Source organism: Camelus bactrianus, chromosome 10, assembly GCF_048773025.1.
Source record: "Camelus bactrianus isolate YW-2024 breed Bactrian camel chromosome 10, ASM4877302v1, whole genome shotgun sequence".
NCBI classification, from domain to species: domain Eukaryota; kingdom Metazoa; phylum Chordata; class Mammalia; order Artiodactyla; family Camelidae; genus Camelus; species Camelus bactrianus.
Genome location: NC_133548.1, coordinates 40,874,841 through 40,900,523, shown reverse-complemented (window position 1 = coordinate 40,900,523; position 25,683 = coordinate 40,874,841). Strand labels below are relative to the sequence as shown.

Sequence of the window (25,683 nt, the reverse complement as noted above, 5' to 3'; positions counted from 1 at the left end):
AGCTTCTCATTAATAATGCATGTGTTGCATAATTGTTTATTCAAATCGGCTTGAAATAGTAAGTGTCCCTCTCCTCTCTGGCCATAAATCCACGGAAAATGCTTTCTAAATAGTCACAAATGGCAAGCAGGGACTTCAACTATAAAAAATGGCTGCATTATAGCCTTAATTCACGCCTGTTATGTAAAAGTATGCCCGGATCCAGTCCTGCCGTGTGCATGCCGCTGCTCTGTCCTGCTAAAGGGCCCTTTTCACCACAGGGAGGCAGAGGGTGGCACCTGGAGTCTGGGGGGCACAGCGGACCTCAGCGCCATCAGGCGTAGTGTATAGGGGGCAGTGCACACGGCCGTTCCCAGTACCTGGGCCCCCTACACCCAGGCTCTCTGCAAAGCCACACACAATAAGGCCACAGCATGCCTTCTGGTGTCAGGTGCCCTGTCCCTGCGTGGCTGTAGCCACCAAGGCCTTGCCCCCTACCCAGCACCTGAGCAGCCCTGACCAGAGAAAGAAAGGTTTTCTAAAACCTAGTTGCACTTGTAGAAAGAACCTGAGATGCAGTGCTGCCCCTAGCCTGGCATCTGGGGGACCCAGGGCACCTGTGAGAATGCCAAGCCACCTTACCTGCTCCTGCCCCCTTGGTCTTGGCCCTGTCTGTGGGGTGAGCTTCTGCCTCGTGTCTGGTCAGCTCTCCCTTTCCCGGGGTTGCACCTGGTCCTTACTGGGCTGGCACTCTCACTTTGCCCTGAACATTTACCCTTCTCTCCCATCATGTCTCCTAGAGGAATATGCCAGCTGGAGTCACATCTGATGTCACCAACCCTGGAGACACTGTGTGTTGACGTGTTGACCCCTGACCCTCTCCCAGCCTGAAGGGCCAGCCCTGTGGCCTGGGTCACTCTCACACCCAGATCTCTTCTTCCCCCTTCAGGACTGAGATCCCAGCAGGCTTTGCACCCACGCGACCCAGAGCCCCTGGACCACAGTGGGACTCATCCTCCTCAGCTCCAGATGGGCACTTACCAGCCCACGTTGAACTCCACGTGTGCATCAAAAAGCGCCACCACGGGGGCGGTGGCAGCCCTCCAGCCGCTGACCCTGGAGCGAATGAGGCCTTCCTGCTTGCTGTGGCGCACGACCTTGATGAAGCCAGGTTTCTGGCCGTTCACTTTGTCCACATACTCTGTCAGCTTCTCCTTTAATTCCTCTATGATGGAGAAAACGCACCGTTAGTGTCATGAGGGCAGTGACGATCAAGACATCCACCCCTTTGGGATAAGCTGACCCCCAGAAAGAGGCAGGAGGGGCCAGTCCCCAGGTCTTCCTTAGTGTCCCCCAGGCTGGCCAGCGCAGCTCGGCTTTGAAGGGGAAAATAGAAGCAAAACAGTGTTTATTGAGCCAAGTAGCATGCCTCTCACACATGGTACATTTACCCTTCCCAACGAGCCCCTGGGAAGATGTGGCTCGGGAGGGTGATCAATTTGTCCGATGCAGCTTGTGAGCGGGAGTCTAGTTCAAGCCCAGTCTAATGACCGCAAAAGCCACATTCTTCTCCTCTGTTCAGCAGCTTCCTTATCCCCCAGTGCTTTCTGCCAGTCCTCCCCTAGTCCCCAGAGGAAGCTCCATCTGTAGAGACTACCGCCCAAGACCCACGCCTAGCCTGGACCTCCATCCTCCCAGCAAGTGGATGACCAGGAGCTGTGCCTATGTTAGTGGCTGCTGTTGGTCTGTTGCTGGCTGTTGCTGGGCCTGGCTAAGCATCTGATTCCCCTGCATCTTCATAACCATAAACAGACATTAGTAGCCATGTTCATTGCATTTTCCATTGCAGCTCAGGCAATAGCCTGTTTTGCCCCCCTCTCCCAAAATGATGGCCTGAGTGGACCACATTGGCTGACCTCCAAACCCAGCATCTCCCCAGGACTTGATTTCCAATCTCCCCTCCTCCCAGCCTGCCCAGGCCCAAGTCCTGGGGCAGACCCCACCCTGGGCTGAGCCCCGTCCTTATCAGAGGATGTCAGGAGCTGCATGTCCCTTGGTGCCCAGTCTGGGGCACCAAACAGGGAGCTCCCCAGGTCTGAGAAGAGGGCATGAGGTGTACCCCATGGCAGGAGCACAGTGTAGGAGAAAGAGGACAGTATTTTAATTCTGCTTCCCATGTATTAGCATTGCAACCTGTTCCTAAACCAGTTTTTGACGTCCATGGGGATGTTTTGCATGTGGGAAGGACATGAATTTGGGGGAATCAGAGTGGACTGTTACGGATTGAACTGTTCCCCCCCTAAAGAATATGGTGAATTCTAACACCCAGAACCCAGAATATGGCCTTATTTGGAAATAAAATCTTTACAGATTTAACCAAGTTAAGTTAGGTCATTAGGTACTAATCCAATAAGATTGATGTTCTTATAAAAGGGGGAAATTTGGACACAGAGACACACACACAGAAGGAAGACAGTGTGAAGAAATATAAAGAGATGATGGCTATCTAGCATCCAAGGACCATCTGAGGGTCCAAAAGATGGGAGGGAGACCTGGAACAGACCCCTCCCTACCACCTTCCGAGGGAGCACGGTCCTGCCAACACCTTAATTTTGGACTTCCAGCCTCCAGAACTGAGAGGCAATACATCTATTCTAAGCCATCCAGTTTGTGGTGCCAGATACTTTGCAGCCCTAGGAAAGGAATATGGTTGTTATGTGATTTCAAGTCTTTTACCACGCGATGCTGGCCAAACAAATAGGTCTGTGTGGATGGGTCAGATGTGGCCCAGAGGCTGCTCTTTTCCCTCCTGCTTGAGTTCTTATTACAGAGATGAGGAAACTGTGACTCCGAGGCTAATGCGCTGAGATGGAGGCAGGAGACTCTGGTGCTGGACAGCTACTAACGAGCCCTGTGACCTTGGGCAAGTCCCTATGGATCCCAAAACTTAGAGTTAGGATTTGAAAGTTCATTTTGAACTAGTTCCCCATCAAAGGTTTGAACCCCCTCTGTGCATCCTGCTGAGTGACCATGCGGTCCCTGCAGTGACAGGGCGCCCCGGGGAATCCATTCTAGCTATTAGACGCTCTTTCTCCTTTCGCCCTCTAAAGGCCACGCCCCTCAACCTTCCACTCGTTGGTCCAAGACATTTTTGGGGTCATAGAGGGCAAATTAAGCCCCTCTTCCACACGGCAACCCTTTAGAGTTGGAGACTATCCTTCAGTCCTTGCGGAGGTTTTCTCTAGGTCAGTGTCTTCAGGTCCTCCTATATTTCCTTGTATCTCTTAAATTCAAGTTTTTTTTTTTCTTTTTATCATGTTGAACTTCCCTCTAATTATGTTAGTTTTCCCCTAACACTTTAAAATTATGAAGCTAGAAATTGGCCTAATTTTTCTGGAGTGAACTGGGCTATACAGAATAGAGGGAAATAATCACCTCCCTTAATCTAGATTCTATGTCCCTATTAATACAACTGAAAGTCACACTAAATTTGCCTACTTTTGACTTGAGCTTACTGGAAGCACATACCTCTTGGTTCTTTCCACATGGTGCTGCTAAGTCAGACCTCCCTCCCACCTCTTCATGTGTGTGGGTGGGTGCAGGCATGCACGTGCTCTGAGCCAAAACAGGATCTTATGTTTACTTGCCTTTAATTCAGTCTTTTAAAAGATTTATACATCTTTTTCTTTGAAAAAGTGTTTTCCCCCTGACTCTGTTATCCAGTGTCTTTGCTATCTTGCACTTCCAGCTTTCCAGCTTCTGGAGAAGTGATGAGCAGGTGGCTTTTGTTGTCATCCAGCTCATCCTTTCACATAGTGTGACCCTTGTCTGGTGGGAGGGTCAGAGGGGACTGTCAAGTGCTCTCATTCAGCCTGGAGAAAACTCAGCTGACATCTGGGCTACCATCAACACCCTATGCATCTCACTCTAGCCAATGAGAAAATGATCTCATGCTCTCCGATTGGCACCGCTGATGGGGGAGGCCTGGGGACGCCGCTGTCTCTCAAATGTCAGGAAGTCGGCAGTGCAGTAGTGTAAGTCAGTGTGCCCCACACTAACAAGGTCTTCAGGCATGATTTACCAGGAGGCCTCTTAAAATACTAACTGTTTTATGACTTCAAAGGTCCACTCACCATAATTCCTTTTTGAAATTTTAAATGGAGCCCATAAAGCCTGATATTTTGACTTTTGATGGTGGCCATTAAGTGGTAAGTGCACAGGACGAGGAGTAAGAACCAGGCTAGTACCGAATGAGCCCCACTCCCTGCCCCAGGGAGGACATGCCCGTTCCCTGGTCCCCCTTCCCGCCTCCAGGTGAGAATCGCTGCCCTTGGGGACCGCCATTACTGAGGTGTTGATGGGACAGGGCTGTGGCTATGATCCACAAATGATCTCCCATGAGCCCCATCTCTCTGAATTCACATCCTGTGTAGCTGCTTTGCACACTGAATCTGGGCTGATGCTGGGATGACAGGATGCAGCAGGAGGGACCCTGTGCACATTCTAGGCCCAGGTCCTAGGAGGCCTTGCAGCTTTTGCTTTTACTCTCTTGCTCCCCTAAGGAAGCTGGAACTAGTCTTCTAGAGGATGAGTGACCCAGGGAGTCCCCGGTCATTTCAGTCACCCCACTGAAGCCCTAGACATGAGTAATGTCATCTTGTATCCTTCAACCCCTAGTAGATTGCAAACAGGTGAAGGATCCTAGCTGACACTCTGATGTCTTGCAGAGCAGAGACAAGCTGCCCTATTGCAGAATTGTAAGCCAGTGAATGGTGGCTGTTTTAAGCCATGAACTTCTGGAGGTGGTTTGCTATATGCAAAGGCTAACAAAACAGGATCGATTGTTCCGGTACGGTGCTGGGGTTAAAATAAGATTGTGAACTCCTGATGCACAGGAAATGAAATCAGACACAGAAAAGCCTACTTAGATGGTGGCAGCAAGAGATGAAAAGGCTTTTGGTTCTTGTAGGAGCTGCCTGCCCCTTTGTACCTCTGAGCTCTATTAACAGTGAACTAGAATAAAGGTTTCTGGTAGACTGGCTAGGAAAAAAATTCTGTTCTCAGACAGCTGCATCCCAAATATTAGCTACTGATTAGAATAGAGGATTCCCTTAGCCCCAACCAAACAACTGCTATCAAAAAAAAAAAATTTTTTTTAAAGGCCTGAAATACCCTAGATAATACTGGCTCAGTCTTTGCAAAGTCTCTTTACTTAATTAGGTTTTCATGCCAATTGCCAAAGCAAGAAAGGGCTATATCAAAAGCACTTCTACATTTGCTAGAAAACTGTTGTCTAAGATATTGCCTGTTATGTATAATAAACATCCTATTATATACTATATATAATACATATATGATAAATACCTCTCAGAACTTAGCTGAAAAAAACACATAAAGAACTTGTGGTTTTCTTTAAACCTAAATGTAAATACATAACCTGTCACATTTACCTTTTTGCCAAGGCTGCCAGGAAGCTCAGAAACCAATATAATGACTAATCATCTGGTTCTATCTGCATTTTTGCTTCTCTACTTTTGCTAAAGCTTTGGTTTTCAAGTTCTAGTCTAAAAGCTTCACTGTCTTTTATCTTTTTTTTCTTTGTAAGCTATTTTAAATTGTTTTCTGCAATATCTATACAGTGTCTTGGTAAGAGCAGGACAGGAGTATAATTGCGGAAAGAAGGAGAAGGCTGTGTTTCATGTTTGTTTTAATGTGTTGGGGAAAGTGGAGGTAGGGAGTCTGCTCTCTGAGATTTTGTCAGATTTAGAATCAATGGCAGAGCTGTAACTAGCCAATGGTGGCAGAGAAACACAACTTGCACCCTGCATGGGGCCAGGTGTCATCCTGCTTGTGTTGCTCCTCCAGCCCTCTCCTGCTGTCCACAAATCCCTGTTCTGCTGACATCTAAACGACCTCTGTAAATCAGCACTCCTGGAAGCCTTGCTGATGAAACACTGTTCTTCACTTAGGGGGTCACAGGCCACTCCTCACCATCCCAGCTGGTGCCTCCCCTCAGAGCCAGCTACATGCAGGCTGCTGGTCTCCTCCCCTCCTGCAGACTCAGACACCAAGTGAAAATGAAAAATGCACCAGTCTGGTTAAACAGAGTGCTTTCTTCCCTCTTTACATATGCCCCTTGTACTATTCCCATAAAAAGCGATTAGCTCCAAGGGGTCACCCCAAAAGAAACAAAATGCAGGCTGAGCAGAAGTCTGGTACCAATGGCTGTTAATCTGATTTAAACACCTAATGAGACATTCTTTCTCTCTTGCATAAAAGAAAATAAAGGATCAGGAGATTGGGGCCTGATAGGGCTTTATTCTTTGGAAGGCAGCTGCCCAGCATCCTTGTAAAACAGCCTGCCCAGCTTACCATGGAGAACCAGGTCCAGCTCCTCATCTACCCCTCTATGCTCAGATGAACACTATGCTGTGCACCAGAAACTGACATTACATTGTAAACCGACTAAACTTCAATAAAAGAGAAAAAAAGTAAGGAGGATGCTACTAGGCATGGAGGCTGCTAAACATCCTGCAATGCACATGACAGCCCTCCACAATAGGGAATTAGCCAGTTCAAAATGTCAACGCTGAGAAACCTTGCACAGTGCTCTTTTATTTGTTTGTTTGTTTATTATTGAAGTACAGTCAGTTACAATGCATCAATTTCTGGTGTACAGCACGATGTCCCAGTCATGCATATACATACATATATTTGTTTTCATATTCTTTTTCATTAAAGGTTATTACAAGATATTGAATATAGTCCCCTGTGCTATACAGAAGAAATCTGCTTTTTATCTATTTTTATATATATGCAAAGGTTAACCTTTGCAAATCTCAAATTCCCAAATTTATCCTTTCCCACCCACTTTGCCCCACTAACCATAAAAGTGCTTACTATGTCTGAGAGTCTGTTTCTGTTTTGTAGATGAGTTCATTAGTGTCCTCTTTTTCCTTCTTCTTTTTTTTAAGATTGCACATATACCATATGGTATTTTTCTTTCTCTTTCTGGCTTACTTTACTTAGAATGATGATCTCCAGGTCCATCCATGTTGCTGCAAATGGCATTATTTTATTCTTTTTTTTTTATCATTGAGTAGTATTCCATTGTATAAATATATGCACAGCTCTCAATTCACGGAGACCCCATTCTGGAAATCTGAGTATGTACTTTTGTATAGTTTTCCAATTGGCAGCCCTGGGGTTGCGTCTGCTCAGAGACAGATTTCTTTGGCTTGGTGATTGATAACTGCTGGAGCTGAGAAGGAGCTGCCCCTTGAGAAGGGCTCTGAACAGGTCTCGCGGGCTGGCCGGCTTCACAGCTGTGCACTGTCTCATAGGGCCTGCGCTCAGAAGGGCCTGCACACGTTTTAATGCTCCACCCACATCCCCCAGGCACTCACCTTCCCACACACACTGCTGGTTTCCTCCTCTCTGCCAGAAGGCTTTCTCTGCCCACAGGAGCATGCTCGGCCTGCCCTGGGGGCAAGCTGGGAGTGCTCTGGAGTTGCTGCCTGCAGCCCACCATCAATTAGGGCTAGGAGTTGGGGAACGAATACCCCATGTTATAGGCTGAATTGTGTCCCCACCAAATCCATATGTCAAAGTCCTAATCCCCGGAACCTCAGAATGTGACCTGATCTGGAAGCAGGGTTGTGGCAGAATTAATAGGTTAAGATGAGGTCTGCTGGAGTAAAGTTGGCCCTTCTTTCAATATGGCTACTGTCCTTACAAGGACACGCCATGTGAAGACGGAGGCAAACAGGGGGAACGCCACCTGACAACAAAGGCATAGACTGGAGTGTGCCTCTCCAAACCAAGGAAGGCCAAAGGATGCTGGCAAACCACCAGAAGCTAGGGGAGAGGTGTGGAACTGCTTGGCCATCACAGCCCTAGAAACACTTTGATCTTGGACTCCTGGCCTCCAGAACCATGAGACAATTTCTATTGTTGAAGCCACCCTGTTGGTGGTCCTGTGTTTTGGCCACAGCAGCCTTAGGAAATGAATACATCCCGGCTTCCTGACCTCTCAGGTGGGACAGGGCTGACGTAGGTGGTACACAGCCTCCTAATGGTTCCCAGGAGGACTGGGCTGTGAGGGGCCACCAGGGTACCTTGTTGTGATGCTCACAGTATTAGCTTACTTCGCTGCCCTGTCTCATGTCCCCACTCCCTCATCACTGTTCCCTGGGGTCAGCTACCAGGCAAATGCCTTGGCCTTGACTCCTGTCCCAGCGTCTGCTTCTGGGAGAACCCAAACTAAGACAGCCATACCTTCTACAAGTCACTAAGGCCTTCACCAGTTGCTGCCCTCTTGCCTGACCCTCGAAAGTATGTGAGTGTTGAACCCTTGACCCATGTGTGATCTGTATGTATATGTGCATGATGACGTATGTCCCCCTAGCCCTCCCTCTCTGCATTAACTGGTTAATGTTTAATAAAGGAAATAATAATAAAAATGATGCACCAGGCACTATTCTAAGCACTTTGCATCTATTATCTCATTTAAGCCTTTTGACAACACTATACTGTAGTAACTATTTATTATCATCCTATTTCACAGATAAGGAAATTAAGGCACAATGTGACCCAGAGAGTAAATGATGGAGTCAGGATTTAAATCCACCTGGGCTGTCCCCAGAATCCATCCTCTTCACCTCTATACTATACATAGCCTTCCTAGGATAAAAAGCAGGACTATATACGAATCAGCCCGTTAAAACAGGTTCCTACAGTCTGGGGAGGGACCAGAGATTCTGAATTTCCTACCAGCTCCCTGTGAGATTCTGATGAGCTCTGAAAGAAACAAAGATGAGCTTTAGGGCCAGGAATTATGTGTGGTTCCAGCTCTTAACAGAGACTCAGACTCTGTCTGAAAAAGGCTCCCTTACTACCTGGCCAGATAGTTTATCTCTTCATTCTCCCAAGCCTATGGGCTCCATCTTGCTACCCTCGGTTGCGGGCCCTTCACTTAGCAGTTGGTTTCTCTACATGGCCATCTTTGGATCTGATGCTTTGGACTGTCCCCTGTAGGTCCCCAGCTGCCCTCTGCACAAGGCACTGTCTTCTGTCCCTTCCACCCGTCCCCACAGTTTCAAGCCAGCCAGCCCTGCTTCTACTCATGCTGTCCCTCAAAACCCAACCTGGATTAGAGTTGCCACCTGCTCTCTCCAGTTGCCTGGGAGGGGAGTGTGAACACCTCCGCTGAGAAGTGCTAATAATTGCTAGTCGCCAGTGGTGCTAATTTAAAGATGAAAAGCACAGCACGTTTCTGTTTATTCCTCCAAGACTGAACAGTAGCCGGTCTTTCTCAGATCACAAGATTAACTGGCTTTCCTCTAAAGCCATTTAGGGCCATTGAAACACAAATGATGTGTCAACACACTTTAAAAGAGAGATTATTCATTAGGATGCAAGGGTTGTCAAACCTGGCTGACACTCACCTGGGGAGCTAAAAAATAAAAAGATGCTAGCCCACATCTATTCCCACCCCCGAAGAATCTGGAGGGCGATTCTGGACTCAGAAGGTCCTGCTGATGAATGATGATGGGCTTGGACACTGCGACCCCAGAAGACTAGCCCAGCCGGAGGCCCCAGCCCAGGGGCAGCCTTGTCTGGTGCATTCCTCTCTCTTTAAGATCACTCCAGACAAGCTTCTGAGTCCTGGGCAGTTTACAGATGCCTTCCACGCTGTTCATTCTTCTGCCCCATACACTTCACAGCTGCACTTCTGTCCAGCTCCTTTAATAGCTGCGCTTCTTCGAAGTCAGTTGGCACTGAAGTAGATCTGGAATGACCTTAAATGGTTCTCCTTCCTCAGGACTTGGAGAAGGGCTACATCTAGGAGCCCTCACAGAGGCATAAAAAATACGGTTACAGGGTCCAGGCAGAGTATCACAATCTTCCTGGGACGTTCCAAGCATTACTTCGGCTATTGCAAGTCCCAGGATTACCACCTAACAGATCCAGCCATCTGTGTCTGGGTCTGCTCTTCCATGTCATAGCCAGGCATTAGTGACCATCAAAACCCACATGAAATTCGCACTCCTCAGTGGGGTCTCCAAAGCCAGACTCTCAACATCCACTAATCCCCTCCTATCTGCTCCAAAATGACTTATTTTCCCAAAGACCCTGTATCCTGCAACAAAATGGCCAAACTGGTCTCTAAAGATGATTGTGGCAGATGATATAAAAACAGCCCCCTGGCCAGTCAGGGATATGTGTTGGATGCCAATCAATGTTTAACTCTTCTTCTCTCTCTCTCTCAAGAACAACAAACAGAAATCTCATGTATTAGTAATCTTTAATGGAAAATAATATGAAAACAAATATATGTATGTAAATATATGATTGAAATATTATGTTGTATACCAGAAATTGACACATTGTAATTCACACTGGCTATACTTCAATTAAAAAAAAAAACTGATTTATAACATTTGCCAGTGTCTGCAGTATAAATACTCTCCCACCATAGCTGATTTCAGGCTACTCACCTGATGCCACTGGCTTGGAGTTGGGAAGAGATGTGCAGAGTGGGAAAAGGATGTGCATGATCATCTGGCAATGGCCCAGGACAGCCCCAGCACCCTGGTTCCAGCGCCCAAGGCAGAGAGGCTGCAGTTCAGTGGCTGCCTCCCTTCACTCACTGTATAATGGGCACCATGCTCAGGGCTTTACATCAATCCACCCCATTCTTTCTTCATTCATTCAGCAATTATATATTAAGTGCATATGAAGTACTGTACATTATTCTAGATTCTCACCATATTGAAATCTCACTACCACCCTGCAAACCATGACATTTATGGCTAAGGTGAATTTATTTAGAACTCACCACGTGCCAGGTACTGGTCTAAACCGGATTTATATATGACTCATTCAATCCTCTCAACAACCATCATACTACCCAAGGCAGGCAATATTTTTATCCCCGTCCCATAGAGTAGGAAATCAGAGCACAGAGAAGTGGAAGGATTGGCTCAGTGTCCCAGAGCTAGAAGAGGGAGGGCTGGGATGCAAACCCAGGCACCCCGGCTCAAGTCCATGTCCGTAATCCCACATATCATTATCTCCAAATGACAAAGGAGGAAACTGGAGGATCAGACTTGAAATGACATACCCAAGATGACACAGACCGTAAGGAATGGGCAGGGATTCAAACTCGCGCCTGTCCGATTCTAAAGACTTTGCTCTCTGTCACTCTGCCCCACAGCCTGCCAAAGGAGCCGCGGGTCTCAGGCCGCAACAGCATTCTAAGATCACTGATTCATTCCAGGAAGACAACGTCCTCTTTTTACGACTGTATATCCTTAGAACCCAAGGGAATGTATTAGACTGCTAAACTCAGTTTCCTTTAGATGGGAAGGTGGATAGCATATTTACACACAAAATCCAGCTTCCCTGAGATACAAATCCCCGAGAAAGCAAGATCATGAAATGAGGGAAGTGGGGAGAGGGAGGGTATGGCTCGGTGGGAGAGTGCACGCTGAGCATGTGTGACGTCCTGGGTTCAATCCCTGGTACCTCCATTTAAATAAATAAATAGATGTAATTACCTCCCCCTGCAAAATAAACAAAACACAAATTTTTCTGAGAAAAAAGGGCCTCAGTCTGGATGAGGGTTTCCTAGAGTGCTTGCTACTTGCCTTTGGATTCACAATGCAATTATACCCGGGAATCCAACGTCGCACGGAAGACAAAATGTTGCAGACTCATCTGCTGTTCCTCAAGGGCTGGCCTGGGGTCCAGGTCCTTGCCCCCCTCCCCCTTCAGCTCCACGCAGGGGCTTCTGAATGCTCATGCTTTCTTTGCTCCGGACATACCCAGAATTGCCAAATTGGCACAGCCAGGAAGAGAATCCACCTCCTCCTCCCCCAGGACCAGAGCGCCAGGCTCTCCATTCCTCCACCCTGAGTAATTCAGAAAATGAAAATGAGAATAATGGACTAGTAGAACTCAGTTGTCTTCATGTGCTAAGTGACCTTGGAAAGTGGCCAGTTTGCCTCTGCTCTCCCTGGGCCACGTGAGGAGGAAATTCCTATAAAGCAAAGGTGAGGCAGCAGCCCAAAGGGTGTAAAATTGTATGAAGGGCATCAGATTCTCCTACTACTCGGATGGTTTTCAGTAGGAATCCCAGGACTTATTAAAAAATGCCGTGGGAGGATGTGGGGAGGGTAATAGCTCAGCGGTAGAGCATGTGTTTAGCAGGTACTGGGTTCAATCCCCAGTACCTCCATTGAAAAAAACAAAATGCCATGATGGCTGATTAATGTCAGCTGTGTCCAGACAGAGCCAACATAGCTCCAGCCCAGCCCTTCCAGCTCAGAGGTGCCAGGTAGGTAAGCTTCTTGTGAGCTTCTGGGGAGGACGTAACCACGAACTCAAAGCCTTAGGAAATTCTGGACCGCAACATCTCACCGCAGGTTAAATCCAAGCTGAGAACAAGCCCTCTGGGTGTCCCATCAGGCAAAGGTGACCCCGGGAAGGCCAGGCCCAGGCTCTCCGATCCCTGTGTGCCAGCACTGGGTAAGGACGGAGACCAATGAGTATTTGGGTGCTAACTTATTTTGTGCAAGACTTGGAGAGTTTAAGTGCTGCCTAGCTAAGAAAATTAATGATTAAAATCTCATGAAGGAGAGCCCGAGACTTTATGATTATGAGTCCAAAATTTCAAGATTCTAGGATCTCTAGAGTCTGATGCTCTGATACTAATTTTCATGACCCTGAGATCATAGGAGTCTAAGCTTCTGTAAATACCAGAGTTACAGCTCCCCTAATGCCCACCCCCCACTCCCCATCCCCTGCTATTGCTGTTGGTGTGCAGGGTCACAGGTCCTGGCCCCTCCTTGCTTCTCAGCCTGCTCTGCCAGACTGTGCACAAGTCATGTTCCCAAACACACCAAGCTCAGTGGTGCCACAGTACCTTTGCACTAACTGCTTTCTCTGCTTGGAACATTCTTCCTGCCTCATCTGACCCAGCTCATGTTTTTTAGGAAGACTTCCCCTGCAGCTCTTCCTCCTTTAGGAAGGAAAGGCTAAGGTGAGGGAGATTTTTTCCTCCTTGGAAAGCAGACATGAGGCCTCTGAAACACTGATGTGCTCCAGGCAACCAGTGAGGACTGACATGAGGCTTTAAGGTCCAAGACCTGCGGGTGCAGCCTTAAGCATCCTCTGGAGAAAGAGCGAAGGCTCCCCCAGGCTGTAAGTCAGCTCTGTACTTGTGCAGATCACTGCTGCTCAGGTTGTGTGACTGACAGCCTCAGCCTGGCCGATTCACAACTCAGGAGACCCAGTGGGCTTCGCGGGCATGTTTACACCCCAGCCCGCTGCCGTTGCCTGTCAGATCAGGAGGTTTGATGCTATTTCCCTCAGCTCCAGAACACCTTCGGGTAATCTGTTCTCAAAGCGAAGGATCCCATGAAGGGGTGGGTGGCCAGGCAGAGCTGCTCTGCCCTTAAGCCCTCGAGTTTTTATTTCTTTATTGAAAGATGTCACATGGAGCAGAAAGAACAAGGACTCAGGGGAGAGGCAGACCTCAGTTGAATCCCCAGTGTGGCCGTTAAGCAGTGGTGTGACTTTGAGCATGTGACTTAACTTCTTTGAGCCTCAGTTCCCTTATCTTTGAGATGGGGATATTGTTATCTACCTCTTGGTTGCTGTAGAGCTCGGTGAGGTAATGCCTGGCATGTGGTAAGTACTTAATAAGTAGAACTAGTATTTGCTCATTAGTCTGCACTCCTTTGTTCCCTTCCTCCCTTTCAGAGGGAGGGGCCTAGGCTGGGAGCAGGGACCCCTGCAGTATTTGCGAGAACTAGTCTGGCAGCAAATTGCCCTGGGACTTCCCCAGGCACAGGACACCACTGCTCCTCTCCAGGGGTCACTCACCCTCTGGCCACTTCATAGTCAGTCCCCAACCCCCTTCCCATCCCAACCTGTCATTCACTTACTCAACAACACCTTTTGGGGCAATTTCTATGTGCAAGGCTTTATTGTTATTAAATCATTGAACACTTATAAGAACTCTATTAGGTAAGGGTTACTAGTAACCCATTTTATAGATGAGGAAACTGAGGCACAAAGAGGTTAAGTAACTTGTCCAAGTTCAAGTATGTGCATACCTCAGAGATATTGTGGGTCTGGTTCCAGATCATCACAACAGTAGCGAATAGCACAATACAATGAGTCATGTCAATGTTTTTGGTTTCTCAGTGCACTGAAAAGTTGTGTTTACGCTATACTGTAGTCTGTTAAGAGTGCAATAGCATTGCTGCTAAAAAAATAATGTGCATTACTTAATTAAAAAATACTTTATTGCTATAAAAGGCTGCCACTTGAGCCTTCAGCAAGTCATAATTTTTTTGCTGGTAGAGGATTTGAAATATTGAGGGAATTACCAAAATGTGATACAGAGACATGAAGTCAGCAAATGCTGTTGGGAAAACGGTGCTGACAGACTTGCCCAATGCAGGATTGCCACAAACCTTCAATTTGTAAAAACCACAATATCTGCAAAGTGCAATAAAGCGAGGTGTGTCTATAACTTGCAATTGGTGGAGCCGACATTCCAAGTGTGGCAGTTTGGCCCCAGAGTCCATGTCCTAACGCATATCCTACCTTTGGGACTAGCAGCGGGAGGGTGCCGGGAACGAGCATCAGCCCAGGCTCTGCGCTGGGCGCTTCAGCGTGTCTCATCGGTCTCACTTTGTGCATCTGCTGAGGCTGCGCCGGCTCCCAAGTGTAAATCAAAACAATCAGCTGCTGAGAGCACTGTTTTTTGTTTTGCCATTTTCAGTTCAGTGCCTAGGACTAAGAAGATGCCCTCGCCAGTGTCTCGACATGGACAGCTAACATCAGCTGGTTCCTGGGCTCCATCCCGGGCCACATGGGCATCCCAGTACACCCTGCACAGACCTTCCTCTTCCTTTAATGCGACTGGAGGTCGAGCTGCAAGGCCCAGAGGTGATACCAGAATGCAGGATGTAGGTGAGCACGGGGCACCAGCCGCTGGCAGGAGGCTGCAGGACAGGGTGGTGAATAACCCTGCCAAGGAACTGCCCTCCATAACGTCTGCAACCTTCACAGCTAGCAGGCTACCAGCGCATTTTTTTGCGGGCCTTTTGGAATTATTGATTTTTTTCCGGGCCCCTTTATTTCAGCAACGTATATCATCATATTCCTCTAGCAAGGCTTACTTCAGAAAACCCAAGAAATATTACTTCTCTGATAGACATGCCCCAAATATTGACCACATCTCCCTCTTCCTCACTTCGCCTCCTGTCGTGTTCCTTTCCCTCATGTGTTCCACTGGCAGATACTCACTGATCTCTCAGCACAGGCAGGCCGGGTGCTTGGGGCTGGGCATGTGGAACAGAAGACAGCGTTCCACCCTTAAGAAGCTCACAATGTAGTGGGAGGAAATAACTGAACAGATCATTTTTGTGCATTGAAATGTGTTCTAAAAGTGGTTGTCACAAGGTGCTGTGATAATATAGCGCAGGATGGGACATGCGTCACAGGATGACATTTGAGTCTGTCTCAAAAGGATGGATGAAGGGGCTTTGATATAGGAAGAGGACAGGGACAGATAAAAGTGTCCCAGAAAGAAGAACGTAGTGTGCTTAAAAGCCAAGAGGCATGAATGTGTGCATTTGGGAAGCAGTAAGTGGCAGGCACACCGAATGTGCGTGATGGTGTAGGGGTGAGGATTCAATGAGGGGAGAGACGCTGGATATGTATGTGGTGGGCAGGTTGCAAGGGGCCTTCAAGGCTGGGCCAAAAAATATGAGGGTGTCGTAAGGAAGCTTTATTTGGAGTCCTCTCAACTTAACGTCTCTAAGGATGGACCTCCCAACCATTTGTTACTTTAAAAATGCACTGTACCAGCGAAAGGAATTGCCCTCTTCCAGAAAGCCAAACAAGTGAGGTTTTTGCTTTTTCTTCTCAAATAATACTTATTATTAAAGGCTCCTTACCCAGCTCCAAGCCTCAGTCAGGCCTATCCTGGGTCCCTAATCAGAGTTGGGACCATCGCCCGAGCCAGCAGGACATGGATGGAGACGGGACAAAGCTGGGCGCAGCCTCTGCCAGGGTCACTGAGGCCCTTCCTGACCACATGCCGACTTTGCCTGGCTTGCGATGGGTTCCTTGCTCCCCAGAACACCTGGAGTCAAAGCAGCCAGGCCTGATGCTCTCACCATGGAAACAACTCATGGGTCCCCCAGGTGGGAGGCCAGCCCAGCCCCCAAGCAGGATCTGGCCTGGTAATCAGACTCATGCAAAGAACTCAACACACAGAGTCAGCCTGATAGCATCAGCCTGCTTGGGTCTCCAGCTTGAGAATCTGGGCTTTTTATCATCTTTCTCGAATCCTTCATTCACTCATTCAGTGAAAATATGGAGGACATGTTGCCAGACACCCACCTTCAGATAAGATTCAGTCCCTGTCAAACCGGGCCCTGAAGAGCATCCCATCAGAACTCCGGGTATGGATGGGTGTTGTGCCCCTGTGACTATCTACAGCACCGGTAGCCCTGAGAGCCTCGGATGGAAGCCTGGTCAGGGTCGAGTGGCTGCGTCTGACCAGAAGTGGAGGAGCAGCCCCAGGGGAAGCAGAGAGAAGAGAAGAGGGAGGGAATGCAGCCTGTCTGACTACCCACTGTGTGCTGGGGGCTTCACCTTCAGTACCTCATTTCATCTTCACAATGATCCCATGAAATGGGCCAACTGGGACCCAGCAACTAGAAGGAAGGTCAGGGGGCATCTTCAGGAACCTCAATTTGGGGTCCTCCTGCCAGCGGTGAGAGCTGGAACACTGACCAAAGGTCAGGGGAAAGAGCCACCATGTCCCCCTAACCCTGATGTGAACGTCCACCAAATCCCAAGGAGACTCCCTGGCACTGGCGGGTACGGGGACAGCACTGCTGCTTCCTGCCGTGGGCACAGCCAGGTGGGAGAGACGTTCCCTCCCTGGGGACGGCCACTCGCCCCTGTTGTTAACCCAGCTGGCACCGGACAGGTGGACAACCCCACGCAGAGGCACGTCTCTAAAGCCTGGGCAGGACACTGAGGGGAACTGGGATCACTGAGTGGTACTGTTACTGCTTTTTTTCCCTACTGACTCTGAAAGAGCAAAGAACAGGAAGGGGTATCAGTTGGGTCTGCTGATGGCGTTCACAAGCATCATTTGGCTTTCTTGATTCTGGCCTGGAATCCACAAAAGCTGGATCAAGCAGGGTAATATATTGTGAGGAGAGGGAGCAGGGTTTGCTTAGAGATTAGCCAGAGGAGAAGCGCGTGGACCGGTTACTATGGAGAGCAGCGGGGATGGTGGGGAGAGAATGCACGTGTGGGAGGTGACCATGAGACAGAGGAGGAGACTACCTAGGTGGAGCTGAAAACAAACCTCTCTCAGAAGCCTGCTCAGCATTATGGACTGCCTGGGTCACGAACAAAGAAAACTCGAGGCTGGAAGCCAGGCAAAGGGACAATCCCACAGGTGGTGCAGAGATGTGCACGTGATGCTGGGGCGGGAAGGAGGGACTCCTGCCCGGCACCACTTAACCCAAGGGTACAAGTGTCTGGTGAGGATGAAAAGGGCCAACAGAGGTGAGAGCTCTGGCTCTCCAATCTGCAATTGGCAGGCTGGCCAGGTGGAGCCAGAGGGAGGCTGTTTCTGGCCCAGATCATGGGATTGGCAGGGAAGACATTGGCTGCCCAGACACCAAAGGGAAGGCTTCCATTCTATTCAAAGCAGGATGCTGGACAGCTAGCTAACAATTCTCTGCCCCTGTGGCTGGAGGGAACAATGCCATGGTTATTTACCCTTTGTGCATCTTAGAGAACTCAGAGTCTGATGAAACCTACAGGTCTTTCCCCCCCAAAAAATGCACGCACACACAAACACATGCACACACATATGCACACACACATGCAAACACACAGACACTGCCCATTTCAAGGGGGTCAGGAAGTCCCCAGTGACCATCCATGGTTCTTCTAGGACTCTATGGGCTTTGATTAAAGCCTTTTCTTCCCCCAACCCTGGGTCTCTGCAATGGTACTTCTCAGATCAAAGATCTCCCCCTGGTCTTTACAGGGCCAACTCCCTGAGTTCAGTCCCTGCTTGGACATCATAACCTCAGAAAGGCTTTTCCTAACCACCTTATCAACCCACTCCTCCAATCCACTCCCCTTCACCCCTACATGTTCTGTCACCTGCCCTGTCTTACTTTTCTGCAAGGATTTTTAACTATCTAAAAATTACATGAATCCTTATTTGGTTATTTCGATGCTGTTGTCCGTGTCTGCACTGAAGTGTCGGGCCTACACAGGCATGGGCTTTTTCTCTCTGCTAACTTCTAGTGCTGAGACAGTGCTTGATACCTAGTAGGGGAGCAACAAATATTTAAATCAAAAACAAAAAAACAAAAACCTTTGCTATTCTGGGCTTTTCAGTTCCCATCAACTGTGAGGAAGTGGAGGAGTGTTGGGAAACCTGGGGAAAATGCCGTAGAGGGGGTAGACCTGGTAGACCTGAAGCCTGGGTTTTAGTAGACAGATTTCCAAGAGTGGGTGGGAAAAGAGCTGTGATTTCATGGAGCTTTAGATGGAAGCCCTTGGAACCAAAATTCTGCTGGTATAACTAGCGATTATCCAAAACAGGAAGAATACAGAAAATCTAGAAAAATCGGACCTTGGGGAAACCTTAAGGGGGCTTTTACTTTTAAAAGATTGTGTAGAGAAAATAGAAAAGAGATTAAACATTTCAGCTGATTGGAATCTGTAAGAACACAGTGAAGAAGATGAGTAAGAAGGAGCCTGTGATCGGGGCCAAGGGCATATTGTATGAGGCAACCAAGAGAAACTGGCTCCTCCACTTCCATTCTGCAGCTCACCTCTGTGCCCGCAAGAATCATGCTCCATCTGAAGGAAGAGGAAGGAAATTAACATTTATTAAATAACTGCTCTGTTCCCGTGCTAAACTGCTCCACACATTACAGGCATTATTAAATCTTCAAAACAATCCTGAAGGAGCTATTGGTATTTGCATTTTATAGATGAGAAAACTGAAGTGTTAAGCAATGTGCCCAAGATTGCATACTTAATAAGCTGCAGAGGCTGGATTCAAATCGGTAGATGTCTTTCTCCAAAGTGAATTCCTCCCATGCCCACTGCCTTCTCTCCGTAAATCTTGGTGGTCATGGCACGGACCCCTGCCCCGGGCGTTACCACTTTGGCCAGCTCACTGGGCAGCAGGTTGAAGTGGAGGAAGGAATAAACAGTTACCATAGGAAACACTGACTGTAGGCCAGTAAATACTTTTGAAGCACTCTCTGCAACTAACTCACTCACTCCTCACAACAAGCTCATAGGGAAGCTTGTTTTAAATCATTTTCTCTATTTTAAGAATGAGAAAATTGAAGTGCAGAGGCATCAGGGTAAGTCATCGGCTTATAAATGGCAAGATCAGATTTTGAACACAAGGAGTCAGTCTTTAGTTCTGGATGTTTACTAGCCAGGGTAGGTATGGCATGAATCCCACCCCAGGAGGCTGACAGCCAACCACAGCTGAAAACTCCAACAGAGAGAATTCACCAGAGAACGTGGCTCATCTACCTGGACCAGGGGTCACATGAGAAAAACAAGAACTTAGTTATGAAAAGCAGCATCCAGCAAACAAATAGGCATCACCTGTCACTGTCATCCCCCAATTTATTCCAGGGGCTTGCTTCATTCAGTACAATGGGAAGGGGAGAAAGATGAGTCCAGATGAGACCCATGATGGTGAGGACCTGGGGATGCACTGTATTTGGCACCTGGGTAGAGTCCCCAGACTTCAGCCTTGGATCCCATTTCCATTATTAAATATACTTCTCACTCCTGGCTTTGATGTCACTAGGAAAATTTCTGCTGTCACCAGGCTAATCTTGACCCAAATTGGCTGACTGGTTATGAAATAGGCTTGGAGTAGGTCATGTCCAGTTCTTGTTCTGTTTCTTGCCAGTCCCTCTCTATTGGAATCATGTCATGACTATACACTACTGAGTTACTGATCAAGAAAGCTATAAAGTTCTCTGAATTTGGACCAGAATTGGCTCCAGTGTCAGGAGTGGGATAAATGTCCCACTCTTCAATAGGTGGCGTTAGGCTGGGGCAGGAACAGAGATGGTTCTTGGACACAGGACACAGGGAGGCAGCAGTGAGCAGAGGCAATAGCTAGAGTCCAGTTATGGAAGATGCAGAATGCAGGCTGAGCTGCCTGGCTTTGAGCTGTCATGTAATAAGGAGCTATGGAACAGTTCTGAACAATAGCATAACGTCATCACAGCTTTCCGGCAAGATCCTTCCAGCGATTGGTGTATATTCTGGGAGGCAGGAAGACACAGACTGGAGTGGGCAGGGCAGGGGTGGGGGGCAAGAAGGCAGCTATATTGGTCTTGGAGATAACCAGCAGGGCCCAAGAATTCCCACAAACCAAACCTTAAAGCCACTTAAAGTTTTCACTGTACACTTTAGGTCCTTCTTCACTTCTGCTTGTCTGACTCCTAATTTCAAGTCTCAGAAAGTTCTCCTTTTCTCTACAAAACCTCACCAAGCCCCCAGAAACTAGGTTGGATGCCTTCCCCTGACACCCCAGTGTTTCCTTGTCTACCCCTCACACTAGACGGTAAGCTCCTTGGGGGCCGTGCCCATATATGCTCAATTATAGCTCTGGTGCCTAGCACTGAACTTCGCCTGGAGAACGCATTCCAGGGAAGCTTTTTGAAAAGAAGAACAAATGCTTTGCTCCTGTCTCTGGGAGGGGGCTGCGGGAAGCTCATCCACATCACACGAATTCTTTCTATTGCTTCTATCAAAATACTCAAGGGACCATTAGCAGAACCAGACAGCTGTCCACATTTCTCCATGGAGCCAGTTTAAAATACACCCAGACACCACCCCTCCATCCTTAAATTGCTGAAATTAAGATCATGGGAAGTAAACAGTATGACAGATCAGTCTGACTCTCTGAAAGGATCACTAACTGACCCACTGCAGGTCTCCAAACCCCTTACAGTCAGGGGGAAGGGTGCTTCCGGATCCTCTGCAATCTAGAAAAGAATCAGGAAATCATGATGTGTGTGACCTCAGAAATTCCAGGCCTGGCAGTTCAGAGCACAAAGAATATAATGCTCTTCCTAAATGAGAAACAAACAAATAAACACACAAACTCGGATCAGCGTCCTGAAAGTGGCAAACAAACGTGACCTTTGATGCTTTGGCGGGGAAGCCAAGTGCAGGCGCAGGCTACTGGGGGAGATCCCTGCGGGTCTGGTGCTGGGCAGCGCAGTCAAGCTGGCCTGCTCGCAGCGCCCTGTTCTGAGGCTCAGGCCCCCGTCCTGACTGTGCTGCCCCTTGTGACGAGTGCCGAGGCTGGCGGGGGCCCCTCCAGCTCCCCCTTTAACATTCTGGACCTAAAACACATCTTCTAGGAACAAGAATACTAGGGTCCCTCTACTAGGAAATGGTCCTTTCTGGCATTTTGATCAAACTTTTCACTTCTATGTGGTTAATATCACCATTTAAAGTAGTAAACAAGACACAGGGAAAAAAATGTGACAATGAATATATGTATGTTCATGTATAACTGAAAAATTATGCTCTATACTGGAATTTGACACAACATTGTAAACTGACTACAACTCAATAAAAAAAAGTTAAAAAAATAAAGTAGTAAACAGAGAGGGGACAGGTTGCTTTGCATATGATAGGAAAAGCACAATCAGTAAACTACTATGGGAACCTACTATGTGCCAGGCGCTGTCTAAGCACTGAAGAGACATAGTCCCTGGTCTCAAGGACTTCTCAGCCCAAAGGGAGGAACATATGACAAGAGAGAAATAGGGCTCCATTCTAAATGGGAAGTACTACAATAGAGGCAAGGACGTATAGCTCAGGGAACTCCCAAAACTAACTCTTGGAGAGAGTAAAGGAGGGCTTCACAGAAAAAGTGGCATCTCAGTTGGACTTTGAGGGATGAAGAGAAGTTTGCCATGTAGATAAAGATGAGACTATCCTTCTAGTTAAAGTAATGGCGTGGACCACAGTATGACATGGGTGTTCATATTGAGTAAATCAAAAGTCATCACAGGTAGTTGGCATGGAATTCTTCACATAAAGAAGAATTAGGCTGAAAAACTGGAAAGCAAATAGTAAGGCAATAGAAGAATCATACAAGCATGATTTATTTTATATTGCCTTGGGAACGCTACCCTTCAGCGTGTTTATAGAACATAGATTGCCTTTAAATGATCCAGCCCAGTGGAATTAGATTTCTCTCCCCCTTGTCTGTGAAATGTAAGCAACACATTCAATATTCTCAGGGAAAATAACTATTGTCATCGGGGGCGTAGGCATGTTTTAATCTGCGATGACAGTTTGTCTTGAATCATAAGCTGCTTGTATCTTATGGAATCAGGCTTTGATGGTGGGCGGCCTCCTCTGATCTGCTGCTGTGCCAAGCGGAACTTCAAAACAACGGAAGGCAAAATAATGAGCTCCCTTTGTCAAGGTGCCCACAGGCTTCTGTGTAGTGCCTGGAGTTACGTGAGATGCAGGACATCGCCACAGCTCTCACCGGGAAGGATTTCACACGGCATTACCCCAGGGCCTAAGTCCTCCTCTTCGTGGAGAGCACCAGCATCCCCAAAACTCTTTGGGGAACTATAAGTCTCAGTCCTTTTCCAAGCCTGAAGTGTGACATCGTGATGCACCTGTCTTGCAGCTGCAGACAGAACCAGAGACTGTGGGAGGGAAACAGGAAGATGTAAAGGCTTCTTGTAGTGCCACTGGCATCTGATGAGGAGCCTCAGGTGTCCCCGTGGGCCCTGGGGATGGTGTGATGCTTGTTTTTCTTTGGAGTTAGCACAGCTCTGGGAGGTGGGTGCCTCTCTTTTCCCTGCTCTGGGCTTTCCCCTAAAGAAAGTGAGCCTTGGAATCAGGAAGACATGGTGGTCAATTAGAAAGAATCGTGCTCTCCTTAGGGCAGAAGGGATGACAGTGCTCAAACATGGCATGGAGGATGTCATAGGACATGGGGCTAGAAGCCAGGGCCTGGACAGTGGACGGGGATGCAGGAAGCCAAGGCTCACCTGTAATCAAGCACTTGACCTTGACCTTCAGACGTCCTTCCCAGAGCATCTCACAGGAAGGGCCTTCCACAGTCAGTTTATCCAATCCTTCATTGCTGTGTGACTCTCTCACACCACATTACTGATAAGGAGTTCCTGCTCTGCTTGATTATCTCCTGCCCTTGGGAACTCAGTACCTCACAAAGCAGCTCATTCTGCTGTTCAATGGCTCTGGCTGAGAGAAAATGCTTCCTCAAGTAGAGAAGACCCACTGGTCCCAAGTTTTGCCCTGGTGAGCTCTGCTACAAGCCAGTCTTTTTGGCATGTGAAGCTGCTTTGGATATTTGGGGTCTTCCCTTCTGGAAGCTGAACACGGCCAGGTCTTTCAACCATCCTTATTCATCTCTTCTGGTCCCGGAGAGGTTAGATCACATTTTCCTCCCTCTGGAAGAAGTCCCCACCTGAAGTCTTAGTACAGAGCCATACCTCCTCCTCCCCCGCTGTCTGCCACGGTGCAGAAAGGCTCTGGTCTGGGCTAGTGTCCAGCAGACAGCAGCCTTGTCTCACCCTGAGCAGTGCCTGGGGTCACTTCTCAGCTGTGCTGAGAACTCTGCTGACCGCTGAGCCCACTGTCACCCCGGCCAGGTATGGGTGAGAGCGCTGACAGTCTGACGTCCGGTGGACACAATGCTTCATTCTGACCACCATCCTTCAGTCCCGTTGCTGTGGACAGTCAAGAGAGAACCATGCCCTGCCACCAGCAGCTGTACCTACTGCCCACCAGAAGGGTAGGGGACTCTGCCCCTGACTCCCGGCCCCTGTTCCCAGGGAGCAGTGTGCTCGGGGCAGGATCCAGGAAACCACATTCCGAGTCCCTTCCAGGCAGCCTGCCTATTTCCAAGGAGCCGGAGCTCAGAGATGCCAGGAAGATGATGAGCTGATGCTGGGCCACTTGCCTGGCAGCAGGAGAGGAGCACTTCCATTTCTAATCAGCTCCCAGAGAGGCGGGGTTTTCCTTCTGGAAAGGAGCGAGTGTCAAGAGGAGTGGATGCATGCACAACACAGAGCCCATTATCTCTGCTCCAGGAAATGGGGAGGGCATCGATCACCCAGTTCCCCAGGGAGCCCTGCGCTGCCCTGCGCCCGCCTCTGCCTGCACCCTCTATCTGCAGATGGGCCAGGCAAGTGGCTAGATCAGCTGCTTCAACTCAGACACTTTTATTCCTGCACCCACCCCAGGGGACAAGCAGTGCTTGGGAAATATGGGAAGGCAGCGGGGACAAGAACAGAAGCTAAAAGCACAGAAAGAGTGGCATGAGCTTGGGCCCTGAAGGACTTAAGAATCAGACAGCAGCCAGAGGAGTGGGCTGAACATTCGATGCTGGAGACTTAAGGAGAGTCTGACTCTACAGAATCAGGGCTCCACCCAAACCCAACCCAGTTCTTCTGAAATTCTACCTCCCACAACCAGATTCTCATTCAAGTGTGACTCTGCCTTTTCTCAGCTCTAATCACAACCTAACTGACTTCACCTTGACCTTCATATCCTGTTGACCCCAACCATCACTCTCACTACCAACCCTGTCCAGACCCTGACCCTACCCTGGCGACTCCACCGGCCACGACTTCACCATCACCCTGGCCTCACCTTGGACATGCCCCAGCCACACCTAACCCAGCCCTCGGCAGACCCTGACTCTACTCCAGCCCTGGCCTGATTCAGAGGGTGAGGATAGAAAGGGGTCCCACTTAGAACTGGGGGACAGACTCAGCCACCAAACTGCTTTGCTGTGCTGTTTCTCCTTTCTACCCCCCACCCTCCCCACACCGGTACACTTCACAGGGCCCAGACGCCTTCGTGTTCTTCAGAGAAGTTTAAACAAGAAAAAGCCTGACTTGGCTACTTGTCATTTTTGCTTCCTGAGCCAGGGGAACTTGGCTGCAGGCACTGGCTGTCACTCGCATTTCCGTCCGTTCTGTGTGGGGAAACGGGAGGAGCTGTAGGGGATGCAGATGGTCGGGCAGGGTGGATACAGGGGACTACCTTGTCTTCCGTTCCCTTCCCTTGCTTCAGTTTTCTAGGTTAGGAAGGAGACATGGGAGGAAATCACTGCATCATTGTTTAAAAATCATTTGGTTTTTGGTTCCAATTGTGTTTAAATTGTTCTTAAGACAAAACTAAGGCTATGGTTAATGCCTCAGCAGAGACCAGTTAAATATAGCCTTTTCAAAGTGAATTTGAAATGGCCAGACTTTGGAAGGAATGAGGCAAAAGTGAAGAGGTTAAGTCTTCCTGCTTGGGGTGGGGGTGGGGCCGTAACGGGGTGGAGAGGGCTTGCATGCATGATGCCTGGATTTGGGGTTTCTTCCTCCTCAAGCCACACAGCGTGTTTTTTTTCAGGATTTAGAGCAGAGAGATCCATATGGAAGCAAGAGGGCTCTTTGCTGGGGGTCCAGTCTCCAAGGTCTGCAGAACAGAAAAGGATAATATTTTCTCCACAGGAAAATTAGAGAGAAGCAATGAAGGAAACCAAAGGAGGAAGCCCTCTGAGGGCCCCTCTTACTCAGTCAATGAGCTGGAAAATGTCTT

General features: G+C 48.4%; 1 protein-coding gene across 1 annotated transcript in view; it reads right to left on the bottom strand.

The window, feature by feature from the left end:
* The window catches only part of GALNT18 (polypeptide N-acetylgalactosaminyltransferase 18), a 313,611-nt gene that overhangs the window by 84,331 nt on the left and 203,597 nt on the right, over positions 1-25,683 (bottom strand). Inside the window, exon 4 of the mRNA XM_010964864.3 lies at positions 1,021-1,204. Within this exon, the coding sequence (XP_010963166.2) occupies positions 1,021-1,204 (184 nt within the window). The remainder of the gene's footprint in view (positions 1-1,020; positions 1,205-25,683) is intronic.